At 36.3% G+C, this 16314-nt stretch overlaps 1 protein-coding gene across 3 annotated transcripts in view; it reads right to left on the reverse strand.

Moving 5' to 3' along the window:
• SLAIN2 (SLAIN motif family member 2) overlaps positions 1 to 16314 on the reverse strand; it is a 79527-nt gene that overhangs the window by 29072 nt on the left and 34141 nt on the right. For 2 of the 3 annotated variants that reach the window (XM_075544367.1, XM_075544366.1), the window contains exons 3-6: positions 14930 to 15094; positions 12228 to 12386; positions 7975 to 8334; positions 7398 to 7535 (exon numbers count right to left, since the gene is read on the reverse strand). In XM_075544367.1, coding sequence (XP_075400482.1) covers positions 7398 to 7535; positions 7975 to 8334; positions 12228 to 12386; positions 14930 to 15094 — 822 coding nt within the window. The remainder of the gene's footprint in view (positions 1 to 7397; positions 7536 to 7974; positions 8335 to 12227; positions 12387 to 14929; positions 15095 to 16314) is intronic. The other variant, XM_075544368.1, reaches the window with a different exon arrangement.

Consider the following 16314-nt stretch of genomic DNA (forward strand, 5'->3'; position numbering starts at 1 on the left):
GTTTCCACGAAGATCTGAAGGGAGAACAGGAGCCACAAGGACATCTGGAGGAAAGCAATCTAAACAGAGAGAAGGTAACTACAAAGGACCCGAGATGGGAGCTTGCCTAAAGTGTCTGAAGAATAGAAAGTTGGCGATTGTGCTTGGAGAGTAAGATGAATGGGGCAAAGAACAATCAAATATAGAATGATTAGAATTCACACGATCTACTAGTGACTTAATTTTTTTTAAATGAGAACTTAAAATCAAATAAAATCTATGATGAACTTTTTGGGAAAGATTCTATTAATTAATTACTAGGATGAAACCAATGAACTGCATTTATCCCTCAAATTGAATGCGTGATGTCCTAACAATGGCAGGCAGAGAAGTGAAAGTTGACTACTAGGAGTTCAGACTCAAATTACAAATAAAACCTGGCAGTAAACTCCAAAACTTTGCCTACTAGACAGAATGAAATGAGTGGTTTTCAGCAGATACCACTAGTCATATAATACTCAACCTAATAAAAATCCCAAATTTGAATTTGAATTGCCAATCTTAATGTAGTCAGTTACCCAATTCTTAAAGAAACGACAAAGCAGAGTAGCTATCCAAATCTTTCTCAAACAACAGACTATTCAAAAATACTTCTGGCTTAAGCTTTTTCCTTTTAAATATTTTTATAATTCCAAATTAGCAAAACTTCACTGTGGCAAAGAGGGTAAAGAGAGTAAAGAGAAACAATTATTCTTTGATGTTACCATCATTTAGGTTATTGCTATCTTTTACAAACCCGTTCTAAAAACCTGGAATTTTGTCAGAGATACACCATCATTTACCAAGTCATTCTTGCTCAGTGTTTATCTTCCCCCTACTTGAAATGCCATTTATCTCTTATAGTTCCATAGACCAGTCTCTTCCTTTATAATCTCACTGTCTTCCAAATAGCTAACTTGGATGATCATCACGCGATTTTTTGATAACAGTGACCTTTTTGGTCTCCCTACACTCGGTTCTATTTACTCCATTCATGCATATCAAAGCCCCCCACCCTCACACCAAGTGCAGGCATTTTGTCTGTAGGTGCAGGTTTATTGTCTGTAGGAGGAGTTTGAAACAAATTAAAATCAGCTTGGTCTTTTTATTATCACCATGATCCAGCAAAAAATCAATTGACTTTGATAAAATATTTCTCCCTGGGGATGGGGGGGAGCAGCTAGTTTAAATGATAAATAATCCTTTGCACTAAATCAAAGCTTCTTAAAAGAGCTTAAGGTTGAAGAGGCGACGGTGTCATGAATGGGGAGATCTCAGAAAAAACTTGGCAACAGTAGGTTTCTGAATGCACAATGACCAAAAATTAATTCCACTCAATGCTTAATGAATACAAGGTATTTTGAGCAGCATTTACTTGCACGTGTTGCAGAATTCTAAGATTAAAAGGGCTCATGAGTGGGAAAAGTTTAGGAAGGCCTGGTCTAGATCAATGTTTCCTAAAGTGGGCGTTATTAACCCCTGCTGGCATTGGAAAGATCCAGGGGGCCTGTACAAGCAAAGGGCTGTACTTTATCCTGGATTATGGCCTATTTTCAGTACGAAAGCTTTTACTTGCCCGGGGGTAGGGTGGAAGTGGTGGTAAATTTTTTTTTTTTTTTGAGAAAGAGGCAGTAAGCCAAATAAGTTTGGAAATTTATGGTCTAAATGACATATACATGTGTAAGCTTTAACTAATGGATCTTACTTATCTTTGAATAAATATTTCACTTCATATGAAAGTTAATTTGGAGAATGCTCAGTTATAGTCTCTACAGTGTTTCTTTCAAGAATAAGTTCCTTTAATTAAAATCATTCCATTTCCCATGAACTCCTTGATGCCCACTCATACGTAAGCACATATGGCATTATATAGGCATATAGGGCATTATAAAGGATTAGACAAACATTATTCCATGACTGTTAATAGCAATGAAACAGAACATGAATTATTTCAGTTCTGTCATTACACGCAACTTAAAAAAAATTTTTTTTCAACTGTAAAAATCATTAGACTTGATTCTCCCTCCATCCTAAATAGATGTGAAGAGTATGGCAACTGTTGAAATTTAATCTACAATGAGATTTTTGTGAATCTCTGCCAAATTTATGTTTAAAACTTTTCTTATTTATATATCAGTTGTTTCTTTTGTTTGTTTGTGTGTGTGTACTTTTGAAATTAAAATCTATCTTTCAATTAAAATATTAGTTTTTCGATTAAACAGTGAGTGAAGATAGATTGAGAAGTCTGACTACAGTGCACATTGGAGCCTGAATATGTAAAGATCAATTCTGAGGAAATTATTGACAAATTTGCAGAAGCAAAAATTCATGATAATTATTTTATCAATATGCAAAATACAATTTTCTTTAATAAAAAGTGATTTATGTAATTACAAAACAGCATTTTATCTCTATATTCTCATTAATGTTAATATTTTTGTTTATAATCGGTACTATAATGTTGATTTTACTTTTCACCAACATAATTTTATAACACAAGTTCAATAAGAGAATATTTGTTCTGTGCATTTTTTCCCAGGCCATTCATTGAATGTCATAATTATTATTGACCATAATTTTGTCGTAAAGAAGAAAATATTGAAAGTGATCTTCTTTAGATGCCAGATACTAGACAAACACCATACTAGACAAGGTAAAAATGTCTCTTCTGTCTCTTTCCCCCTCCATTAACATTCCTTTCAACTCTTTTCTTGCTTACAAATGGATTCAGAGTCATCTTCTTTCGCTCTCCCCCCCCCCCCCCGTTATTTCGTATCACCAAGTCAGATTATTTTCCAATTCTTTAGTTAAAAAACAAAACAATTTATCTAAATCTCCTTATGCCCCCGAACCATGTCTTCCTTTTTTTTTCCTTGCTTAAATTAGGCAACAGACTTCTAAATGGTTTCTAGACTTTTTCCTATTTTAGTCCATAATCTACACTGCTGTTAGGGTAAATAATATAAGTATTAACTTGATCAAAAGTCTATCCTGGCTCTCCGAAGTTTACAGAATGAAATTTAAACTTTTAAATCTGATACTGAAAAGCTCTTACAATCTGTCTCCCATCTGCATCTCAAACTTCTACAATCATGTGACCACTACAAGCATGGTTCCATTCTTAAGGAAAACCTGTCCTTCTTTTCTTCATGGAGCAACTCATGTAAGCTGCTCCTGACCTGCTTAATGTATCTTTTAATGATGTACCTAAAATCCACTTCAAGATCGAGTTTAATGCCCTTCCTATGAAGTGTCAACCTATGAGGGCATAGTCTGCCTCATTCACATTCATATCCTCAGTGCTTAGAGCTTAAGTGACAGCAATAAATATCTGTTGAACATTTAAAACAACCCCAAAGCAAACTCACTGCCATTGACTCAATTCTGACTCATAACAATCCTATATAGGGTTTCTGACAATCTACAGCAAGAGTCTTGTCTCTCTCCTGTGACAGGGCTGGCAGGCTTTGATATCGCAAAGTCAATACAGAAAACTTAACATAATTTAAGATTTAGCTTGTTAAAAATCCAAAATGTAACAGCCCCCACAACAGTATCCTTTTAAGCTTAATCATCAGCGTTGTCCTGACTCAGGAAGGGTAAACAAGGGCACATGAAGATTCAGCAGATAGCGTCTAATGGACCCGGGTGAAATGTAAGTATAGATAATTTCCTAGTGCTCATTGTAAAACCTGGCTTCTTAAAGTATTGGTTCTATCCTGCGACATTGTAGCAAAGTGCTCTCTTCATGTAATCCTTGTTAAAAAAAAATGTTTCTTATATATTAACTTGTGGGATGGGTCAGGACTGAAGTCAGCAGTCTACCACCCAATCCACATAACTATCAGGGATCCTTTAGGACTATTTCAGGAACACACAAGCGACTAATCACAGGATAAACCAAAGATCTTAACCAAGGTCTAGTGGTCTAAACCCTAGAATTGGTGAAGATATTTCCAACAAACATAAGAATGTGAGTTTCTACTTCCAATATATTCAGATTTCCATAAGAGTAACACAGAAAAAAGACAAAAATCCCTGTGATACAATCACTGACCTAACATCACTGCAACTGCTGCTAGTTGCCATCAAGTCTATTTAAGAATATGTCATATAGCGTAACATCCTGTAATACTGTGTAGCATCACTATATTACCTTATATACTCGAGTATAAGCCAACCCAAATATCAGCCACGCGAATATCAGCTGAGACATCTAATTTTACCACAAAAACTGCATTAAAAATGTGCTGTAAAAACTCGGCTTATACACGAGTATATAAGGTACATATTATTTTTGGGGGGGTACATATTCTTAAATAGATGTTCCCAAATGGTTCATTCATTCTTAGATGACCCATTGCAAACAAAAGTATTTATCATGACCTTTATTTCAATCCATGTTTCATAATTATGTAAAATTACTGCATGACGTTTCAGTGTTTTAATATTAAGTGAACTCTGAATAAGACTTCTTCCCAGGGGTCTCAGTGCAACTTGTCTATGCTCAAGTTGATTGACATCTGCCCAGCCTGTCCTCCTTCCTCATTTACAGGCCCACAGAAAGTGGATCTACATGCATCCTATGTAAAAACATTTCCCACTGACTAAATGTAAACTGCATCTGAATGATTTTATTATTTTTTTCTGTAATTCAAAAAGTACTCAGAGTTCAATCCCAGATCACTTCCAATAGAGTAATCCAAGAATATTCTACAAGATACCTACACCTTCGCCATTAGGGCAGTGCAATGCAATGCAATGCCAACGATTGGGAGGTAATCTGGAGATTCAGTAGGGAGTGGTGAGGGAGAAGTAATTTGGCCTTTGTCTACTTTTCCATTTACCTGACCTTGTACAATTTATATAATGCATAGATGGACTGTTGCTTTTATAAAAGTAGGATGCATTGTTGTGAGGTCAAATGAGATAATACATGTGGAAAGTACTTCCAAACTTTTAGAATACTAACCAAACTAAGCTTTGTTTTGTTTTAAATCAGTAGACTGCCTTGGGATTTTCATTCTTCCTTTTGTTTGCGAACCAATAATTCTAAGATTTCTCTGAAAACTAAGCTTTCTCACTAAACCTGTGGTCTAGTAGTAATGGAAAGCAAAACATCCATCTTTTGAAAAACTAATCCTGAGACACATTCTTTCCTACACTTGATGAAATTGAGGAGCCTGTCATGAATGCACGAGCTCTGCAGTGCTCTGGTTTTCTTACACTTTTTAAGTTATTCACTTTTCCATGTATGAAGCCTTAAATTTGCAAATCGTTCAGAAAATGAAAACACGTTAGAATTCTCGTAACATTGATATTTGAACGCCAGCATTCACAATAATGCAGCCATAGCAAACAGCATATAAAAATAGTGAGCAGCAGAGTAACAAGGCAAAAGAAGTGGCCTCTTAGGTGGAAATAACAGCAACCTTGCAAAGTTAAGTCCATGCACACCAGCAAGTAAGGACCAAAGCTTTACCAATTAAGAGCTGGAAAAATAAAAAATTAAAGGAAAAACAAAAGCACCTCACAACATCCATTACACTAACAACTGAAGTATTTACAATAAGTAAAAAATATAAACTCATATAAAAATGTATAAAGCTTGTTATTTTAATAGCACTTGTACATAATCAGATATCCACATAGGCAAAGGGCTATTATAAAAAACAGTGTATGTATACTAAACAAAAGAAAATTTTACATATTTAGGGATGAGAGAGTTAAGTAAAATGGCAACAAGATGAGTAGTTTATTCTTTATTTACTGTATTAACATTAAAATGTATAACTATTTATAGAACAAATTTCATTAAGTTTTAAATTTACTAAGATTTTAGATTTATTATTTTCCAAATATAATTTTGAGAGCATTGTGACTCCACTCTACAACAAAGTATATTTGTAATATTTTAATTATAAGTAAGTCCCAATATGGTTGTAAATACAAAAATAAGTATAATCAATTTTTTAAAAAGAGGTGATACCTTTCTACTGCTTTCACATTATTCAAATATTGAAATATATCATGATGAAACTGCATGGACAAGTGAAGTAAAAAAGTACTGCTACTAGGGTTCCGTTTCATACATGCATGAATTTATCACAAGCAACTCATGTCGAAACATGTCTCTGATCAGCAGATGGCTCAGTAACAACACTTGTCTTAATGTCATTAGAATGCTTAAAAAAAAAAAAAAGGTCCAATCAAAATAGTGGCTTTGGAGGGGATTTGATGGGCTAGTTCCATGTGAGGACGGTTTGTGACTTCAAGCCTTGAACAAATGAAGTCCTATTATATTTGTTCTTTAGTTCATTAAGGAACATGCCTTTAACAAGTCTTTTTATTAAGTGCTAGTATTTTTATAGGCTTATTCTTATTTTCATGAATGCTCTGGTAAGAAACCTGCTTGAGTCTTACAGTGGTCTGGCCTAGGGCTATTTCCCACCTGCTTCGAATTCTGTAATTTTTAATGTAGTATTACACAATGTGAAGTTAAATAAAAATGTCTGTGTTATAGTAGAAATGTCTACCTACTACTAGCCCCAAATAACGTAACTTGTTGCTATTGCATTGTTCCTTACGTAACATGGTCCATATGCTACAAAGAACTGCTCCTGAAAATTTTCTTGGTTGTAATATTTACTTGTCTGAAATTAGCATACTAGTCACAAAACAAGAACTCAAAATTTATTAATACTTATGATCTATATGTATTTTTAAAAATTATGCCAAAATCCATCCTGTTTATCTAAGACTTTAAGCTTAGCCCTCAGTATTATTTTCCAAGAGAATTGGAATGGAGAAATCTTGATCAATTCTTATAGAATGATGTCTTCTGGCAATTTACTATCTCAATATTTTAATCTGTAAATAGGGTTAGAATTAGGAGTTAAATTAGTGTCCATATTGGTTCAATTTTTCCGCCATAAACATATCCTTTATCTGAAACAGAAAGTCAACCACATTAAAACCAAATATTTAACAGTAACAGGTGTGGAAATAAAGTTAGAGTAAGTGTTCTCAAGGTATACAATTGTTCTAGAAGAAATCAGGAGCTAGAAAAATGCAACTTTGATAACTGATTTAAAACATTAAGAGATCTGTACAATGATGGGCTCATTTTGATTATTACATGCTCCAAAAATATGTGACAGTAAAACAAGCATTTAGGTATTTCAAAAGTATAGGTTCATAAATAAAAGCTAAGTATTTACTAGGGAATACATATTTTGGATATTATACTGGGACAAATAAGCACTAATTTTTTAAACTACAGGTATATATAGCTATAATACAGGTATTTTGTATAAAATTAACCCCTGTAAGGTTCATTTTTCTTTAAACGATATATAAATCACAAGGAAGTTACTTACTGGCTGAAGCCTGAGGTTGCATGCGAGGTATTCCTCCATTTGGCACTTGGAAATTCGAGTCACTTCTACTGCTTTTCACTGAGTCAACTTGTGTACTGGATGTTCGGGACAGGTTTGGAAGACTGCGTCTTAGTTTTTCTATAACAAGAGAATTTTAAAGATACAAATAATTCTTCCAGATGGATAAAATTAAAATATCTGTTCACATATAAAAATCAAGTTCTTTAAATATCCAACATACTTTATTAAGTGCTAACAGGAAGTACTTGTCTTATTTAAACAGACAGAAAACTAACAAATCTAATCCTGATTCTGTGAGCGGACTAGGAGAACCCTTAATTGTTAATTTAAATAAAATGTAAATTAGATCAATTTATGAGAGTAAGGCAAAAATAAAATCAAGTAAATCGAAATTCATTTTTGCCTGTTCTACTGTGTCACCCTAATAAAACTGTAAACTTGACTAAATTTGCTATGTACTTATGCAAAATATAGAACCCTGGTCAAGAGTGTGCTATGTTCACACTAAAATATGAAGAACTGTTTTGCCCCAAAAGTCAGATGGGCTAGGTTTTACCTTCATTTTTAACATTGCTTGTCTGCAAATCTGTGGGATGGCCCTGAAGAGAGAGGCGAGGCTGCTGTAAGCGGCTAATCATAGGCTGTGGGGACACTCTACTATACTCCATCCCCCGAGCAGGAGATCTTGATCGAGGAGAGTTTCTGGGTGACTGCTTAGGTGATGGTCGAGGTGAATTGCGTGGTGATGGTGAAAACCTGTTAACAGCAGGGTATACTGCGTGATGCATACTGTCATCTTCATCATCTAAACTTTGTGCATCAAGTTCCTGATCACTAAAAGTACCCCGTCTCGTTGAATTACAAGATGAACCAGAACTGCGTCGCGATGTGGTGGCTGCATATTCTTGCCGGAGACCTGGCAATAATGAATGCGTTATTTAATGATATTTTCATACATTTTAATATTTTTAAACTTTGAAAGTAAAAGATATTTCTCTGGGAAATTCAAATAGAGTAGAAAGTATAAGAGAAAACTTGCTTTCCACTGAAGGCATATTAACATCCCCCCATAGAATGATGCATAAATTACATAAGGTTATTTTAAATTGAATAAAATTCTATAAATCTTTGCTCAATTTCAAAATTTCTTGAAATCTGAATTAAAATAGAATCATACATTTTAGTATTCCTAAAGATGACCATCCAGATTTGTAACCAGCATTCAAGGAATACTGAGAGAAAACAATTACTGTTCAACTAATGAAAAGAAAACAATAAGTAAATTCCTTGGCTGCCTAATCCTTGAATTTATCTTATTCATGAAAACAACCAAGTGTCAAACCCCAAACTATCTCACTCTTAGAAATTCATATTTGGGTATAAATACAATTTTAAATGCGTCTTAACCCAGAAGATTTCAATAAAACAAGCATAAAGTCTACACCTTCCAGTAAGAACCCTAAAGGGTCTAATGTAGCTTCAGAAACACCCAACCAACCTGGGGAACACTGCAGGGGATGGGAGTAGGGGTTTCAAATAACACAAGTTTCTTGAACAAAGCCAAATATTGATATACAATATAATCAATAAGCAAACAAATTATAATTTTTTAAGGTATAGGGTTTGGATAAAATTTTGAGCAAATAAGCTATTGACTAGCCGAAATTCGTAGTCAATCCTTTAAGTAATTATATAGAGAAAGTACTATCAACATGATTCCTAAACTAGTGGATATAGAGCGTCACCCCAGGGTATCCTTAACACTACAGACTCTTGGGACCCAACTAATTCTTCAGTCAGGTTAGGGGACGACTCTAACATGTGACAAGTTGTGTAGCTACAACAAAAATGGCATCTAAGTTAGCTAACAGAAGACAGCAGACCCAGGAGAAGAGCACTGTTTTAGAAAAGGAACATCCAGATTCCAATGCAGGCTATGGAAATTACACTCACTACTAGATTGTGCTCCTCATCTTAAAAAGAAAAGCATTTGACCAACCTATAGAATGCTTACCAAATCTGTAAACTGGCATTTCTAATGCTTACCACAAAATCAGAAATAATGTTGTTAAAAGAAAAATTATCTGTGAAAAAAAAAAGCCCTGCCATTTTCAAGGAGGTATCATACATTAAAAAAGATTTTTTATTGTCCAGGAAAAGAAATATTCATGCATGTAAATAGCTTGGAAAATATTACTAGAAGGCTAACGTTCCTACTGTTAGTTATCAAAGCATGATAAGAACAGCAAAAAAGCTGGTTGAGCTTCTAACAAATAATTAAGTCATAAAGTTCAGAGAATTGTGTGAGTTTATTCTAAGGCATAGAGTTAGGCAGCATTACGTAGTCCCCTTTCATATCTATGCCAGCAAGTCATTCCACTCATTGAAAACACAAGAATTTCAATAAAGAATCAAAAAAGACACTAGGGGTGGGTTACTATATTGATAGCATTAAGGGTTAAAGATAATGAAAGTAGCACATCTTTTTCTAGGGGAAGCTGCCATGGAAATGGGAAATGAATCAGCAAGAAACAATGTTACAATTGATAAAACTACATATTTTCATTAAAGGGCTTATTATATAGAGACAAGAGAAAAGTTTTTATTTTATAAATCATTTTATTGAGGGCTCTTACAGTTCTTATAACACTCCATACATCAATTTTATCAAGCACATTTGTATATAAGTTGTCATCATCATTTTCAAAACATTTTCTTTCTACTTGAGCCTTTGGTATCAGTTCCCCCATGTCTCCCCTGCTTTTTTCCCACCTTCCCCCTAACCTCATGGTATTGCTACCCCCATTATTGTTCCTGAGGGGTTTTTCTGACTTGGATCCTGTGTGTCCAGAGATCTTATCTGTAGCAATGTACATGCTCCAGGCTAGCCGGATTTGTAAGGTAGAATGGGGTCGTGATAGTCAGGGGAGGAAGCCTTAAAGAACTAGACCAGTGTTGTGTGTTTCATTGGTGCTACACTGCACCCTAGCTGGCCTGTCCCTTCCTTGTGATTCTTCTGTGAAGGGATGTCCAATCAGACAACAGAAAAGTTTTTGACTTTAAGACAGCAATGCTCCATTATGCTCACCCAATTGTTAAGACTCTGAAATGTGTATTTCAAGGATCGTTTCACTGTAAAGATGAAAAGGGATTACTTTGGAGAGTGCTTCCTTCACAGGTCCTAATAAAATGCATAGGCAGTAACAATAATACCATCACCACCAGCTTACAGCTCAAAGAGCCACGGCATCCATAAACCTTGAAACAATATGAAAAAATTTGTACACAGGTATATTTTAGGGATGGCAGGGCTATAATTTGGATTCTCAAACGTGGCACTTTAAAAAGTTTCAAGAACCACTTGGTAAAGTACTATCACATGGTGTGAGAGCTATGGTTACAATCGCAGCAAAACAAAAGAGTAGCTGCTGAAGCTATTTATGCACAATCTAAATTTGCTCATTGGTTTGGAGGTTTAAGGTCATCGTTCATGAGACTGCCCAGTTAAATGGCCTAGTATGTCTTGTGACTCTGTTCTGTCTCTTAGGTAGTTATCCAGTTTGCTGCTTTAAAAGCTTGTAGCCAAGGCCCAACAGTTGGAATGTATTTCCAGAGATCCATCAAGAAAGAAGGAGGGTCAGGAAGAGGAAGATAGAAAGTGTGTGCATGGCCAAGTGCCTCCATGAATTGCCATCTTTTCCAAGAGACTAGAAGAACTGGACAGTGCTAGGCTGCCATTATTGAACATTTTGATCAAAGAATTTAGAGAAGAATCCTGAGAGAAAAGAGAAAACACAGAACAGAATTTCGAGTTCTCATGCTCTCCATAGTATCTGAAGTCATGGAGGCTAGAAACACACCGCAACCAGGGCCAGGAGATAATCTTTAAACTTGAAACAGAGCTGGTGATGTTGGGTAAGCAGTGGACTGCTAGCCACTACGTCAGGAATGAGGCTATCTGTTCCTGTAAAGACTTACAGCCTTGGAAACCTTATAAATGGTGACGCTAAGTTGGAATCAACTCAATGACAGTGAACAAGTGAGTCTTCCTAGAAACAAATAATAGTCTACTATAACTAGTTTAAAAAGTCTACCTTGAGCATTATACACTTTGAAGAACTATCTATATCCAATCAAAGTGACAACAGCAGCAACCTGAATGATTAAACAGAAATCTGAGAGGTCAGTGAGTTAATGTTAATGGGGAAAGAATAATTGAGATAACAATAGTTATACAACTTGAAGAATATTTTCTCACAATGGTTTTTTAATGATCGACTCAGTGGTTCTCAACTCTCCTAATGCCACAACCCTTTAATACAGTTCCTCATGTGGTGGTGACCCCCCAACCATAAAATTATTTTTGTTGCTACTTCATAACTGCAATTTTGTTACTGTTATAAATCGGGAGACCCCTGTGAAAGGGTTGTCTGACTCCCAAAGGGGTCGTGGCCCACAGGTTGAGAACTACTGGTCTACACAATGTATTCTCAGCTGGGACAATATTCTACCTGGAGTGGGAAGAATCTGGTTTTTAAAGCGTAAACAAAAACTGCTCCAGTGAAGAGTGAGGAACAAGGACCCAGAAAGAATATGGCTCCCCTTGTCCAGCCAAACTGCTGCATGTAAAATGGACTTGGAAAACAAGTTTTCTGAACATTTGCTAAACAAGGCTCTGAGAGGCTTACTAAAACATTTCTGTTACTATTTATTATATTCCCACAATACTTTATAAACCATACTTAATAGTCACAGCAAAATACTATGGAGCAGTGAAATAGCACAACTCTTAGGAAGTGAAATACTTACTTTCTTCCTGCATGCGAGCTAGAATTTGCACATCGGTTACATCATTCAACTTATAATTGGATCCAATTGAATCTTCATCTAATTCCGAAGCACTTAGCTCACTGTCAATAGAGGATTGAGGACTGAGTGGAGGATTTCTGTCTGAATTTTTCAAATTACCTTAAAAGAGAAAAAATTAAGTCAGTACAAACAAAAGTTGGATAAACTGTTGTCATTTAAATTTATCTTACACTCTGATTTGGTCATCATTGTCTTTCCATTTTGTGAGATTTCCAAATGTTAAACTTAAAAATGGACTCTTTTAAAGCTACAGAGGCACAAAGCAAACAAACAGCAACAAAACAAACAAACCACTACCATCAAGTTGATTCTAACTCATAATGACCCTGGAGAACAGAGTAGAACTACCCAAGAGTTTCAAAGGTTGAAAATCTTTATAGAAGTGGATGACCACATCTTCTTCCTACAAAGCAGGTGACAGGTTTGAATTGCCAATCTTTTGTGCTCATTGCTTACCCACCATGCCACCATGCTACTTTATACAGTATGGCATTAAAAACCCCCCACATTTTCATTTAACTAGTATCTTATGAAACTATCAGGCTTCTAACTTAGTGGCTGGTAGAGTCTCATTGGTCTTCTGTGACTAGAATTGGTGAGAGGACTCTATCTTTACAAGGTGGCCAGTAATTAAGCTAAAACAAAGAGCTTTATGATGTGGTGTTTTCTTCTCCCGACTTCAATGACTAAAAGCATCTACTTTGCTTCGACAACTACAGTTTGAGGAAAATTTGAATTCTTATAAGAGATTTGGAATTGGTCAGTGTAAGATATGAAAAAATAATAATTTATAAATTATCAAAAGTTCATGAGGGAGGGAGGGAGAAAATGAGCTGATATCAAGGACTCAAGTAGAAAGAAAAAGGTAAAAAAAAAAAAAGAAAGAAAAAGGTTTGAAAATGATTATGGCAACAAATGTACACATGTGCTAACACAATGAATGTATGTATATATTATGATAAAAGCTGTATAATAAATGATTTTTATAAAAGAGAGATTTAGGAATAAGCAAAAAAGACCATGAGGCTCATTTTTCCTATATTATGCCGTTTTCACCAAATTTCTCTGCCCAACTAGTAATGAAGAGTCAAGGAATTCACTAAATGTAGGAGTTCAAAATGTGGAATGGAGAATGTAACTCGATTTTAGAAATGAAGAGTACATGAATTGTGTGTCTGAGGAAATGCTTCCATCAGATCACTAATGTTAGTCTAGTGGACAAAAATCAACACTAACACTGTCACCAATATTTCTAATGCACATATATTTCAAATACTAGTTTCTCAGAACTGTTTTTCATCTCAAGAGTCAGGGTTGGGAGAATGAAAACAGCGTTTAACTCCTGCAATGATTTATTGTCTTGGAAACCAACAAGGGCAGTTCCTCTCTGTCTGTCCTCTATGGATCACTGTGAATTGAAATCAACTTGATGTCAATGAGGATTTCTTTGAGTGAAGAGTCAGCTAGAAAGAAGACAAGGAGAACAGGAAGAACACATAGTAAACAGGGTAGGAGAAGTACCACAAATTCAGACTCCATTTCTTTTAAACAAATATTGTAGATTAAACTTCATAGTGTGGTAACAAATAATCTCTATACAAAGCAAAGGGGAAGCTCAGTGAAGTCTTCAGAGCAGGCAGAACACAGATCAAAAAAGTGGGAAGTCGTTATGAGAACCTTAATTCTAAGGAAGGTAAAATTAGCCCTAACCACAATACTAGCAGTAAAAGTAACTGAAAGTGAATCCCAAAGAATGAGCTTCAGAGTAAATCTCAGACACAGAACTAAAACTCTACCCTACCCGCTCCTGCCACCACCCCCCTTCCCAGTTTAAAGCAACTTGTCCTGCGCTCTGCTCATACCAATTAAAGAGATTGACCAAGGCACCCTAGGGGTGTACTGTTTAAGTGCTTGGCTCCTAACCAAAAGGTCAGCAGTTTGAACCTTCCAGCTGCTCTGAAGTAGAAAATGTGGCAGTTTGTGTCCATAAAGATTCCATGAAGCATTGGACACTCTATGGAGGGCAGTTCCACTCTGTTCTACAGGCTTACTCTAAGTTGGAATCGACTCAATGGCACAGAGCTTGGCCGCTATGCAGAAGGTTGGCAGTTCTAAATTACCCAGAGATGCCTCAGAGAGACCTGCCTGGCCTTCTGCTTCTGAAAGGCCTTGCAAACCCTACAGAGCAGTTCGGCGCTACACACAGGAGGCACCATGAGTTGGGACCAACACGAGGGCAGCTAACAACATTCACTCTTTTGGCACATTGACCTACACCCTTATATTATTACCTAGCTTCCACATCAAAGTGTATTAAAATCCCCATAAATTTTTTAGCTTTATAGCTTGACAACCCAAGCAGGCTGCTCAATTAAAGTATCTGCTGATTAAAATAATCAAGTATTGCGCCCTACTTAATTCAGATAGATTTTTTAAAAACCTATGTACACACTGCTTTAGAAAAATGTGAATTCAACGTGTTGGTTTATCTGTGTGCTTCTGCTTCCTAATACAGTATCTGGTGCAAAGAAGTTTCTCAGTGATGAATCCCAACTAACTAAAACTAGTGAACTGATGATGAATAAATTCTTTGCTGAAGTTGAAAACCAGTCTGTGGTAACTCCCTTTTGCTTCCCCCTTACCTGAATTTCCAGGAAGTATAAGTTGTTTGACTATAGGAGGCCGCACTGGGGTTGAGGACGGAGAATTAAAACCACTGCTATATGGGCTACTTGCATTTGGACTGTAGGGGCTTGTATAACTCATAGAGTTGAAAGGATTGTTATATAAATTATGCCTCTTGAGAGCTGTATTAATGAGAAGGGGAGAAAAAAATTTTAATAACTGAGTTAATGTTAACATTCTGTATCAAAACTTTTCCTTTGAGGAAGTTTATTAAGTCAATATGCTGACTTAAATAAACATTCTCATGGTAGTGGGGAAAATATATAAACCTACTCCTCACATATCAACTACTTTATTATCTGACAGCATTTACAATAGCAAAAAATTACCCTGGTTATTTTGTGCATTAACCTGGATTTCCTTCCCCAAGTCCAACTCCTGCCCCGCAGAGCCACCATGGTAGTCCCATTCCATCCTCAGAGTGAGATTTTGATGGGCTTATTTGGAGAAGAGCGACAAGTACCCAAAAAGAGCCTGCAAGGAAGGACCTAGAGCAGCCAGGGGTGAGGGTGTGGGTGTTGTTGCTGCTTCCCTTTACCCAAGTGGCTTGGAGGGAACTTTTAGCCTGGGGTGTCGGGGGAGAAGTAGAAACCTTCTACTCTACAACTGGAGCTGCTGAGCTCCTCTTCTGAGCGCCTGCTAGTCTCCAATCCCTCCAAGACAGCAGCGCATCATCAGTTTCTATGGGGTCCTCCCTGGCCTATGGGGTGGCAGTAGGTGGCTCTGCTAGTTGCCAAAGCCCCCAGAACTGTCAACTATTCCTTTAGTAGTGCCCAGATCTGCTAGAGGGCAAGCCCTTGATGGTAGGGTGTTGGGGTCGTGGTTCTATGGGTGTGTGCCCAGGGCTGCCTCCATGTCCTCCTCCTCTTTGCACCATGCTGATTTTGTGTAAGGACCTGACCTCATGACCCTAACAGGGTTAGTAACTGAGGAGTGGGTGTATTCATACCCAAGAAAATGTTTCTATTCTCTAAAGTTATATTATGAAGATGAAACGAATGGTATACATCAGAAAAAAGTAACACCTCAGAAGACTGTGTTTATAGGGGCTTCAAAAGTTTATGGGAAAATGCCATATTTCACTTTTCAGATCAGTTCAGTATATAACCAACCACTACACAACCACAGGGCTGCTAGTTCGATTTCACTTTTCCATGAAATTTTTGAAGTCCCCTCCCTCATAGGTTATTGGCTACTAAATTATCTCACTCCCGTCTTGTTCTTTAGCCATTAAACAACCCTTAAAACACTGTGGTAGATAAATAATCTTTTGTCAATTTGAGGATTAAGAGTGTAGGGGTGGAGAAGTCTAGTTGTGAATCAGATCATAGCCAATGAGGCC

This window comes from Tenrec ecaudatus, chromosome 3, assembly GCF_050624435.1.
Source record: "Tenrec ecaudatus isolate mTenEca1 chromosome 3, mTenEca1.hap1, whole genome shotgun sequence".
Classification (NCBI taxonomy): domain Eukaryota; kingdom Metazoa; phylum Chordata; class Mammalia; order Afrosoricida; family Tenrecidae; genus Tenrec; species Tenrec ecaudatus.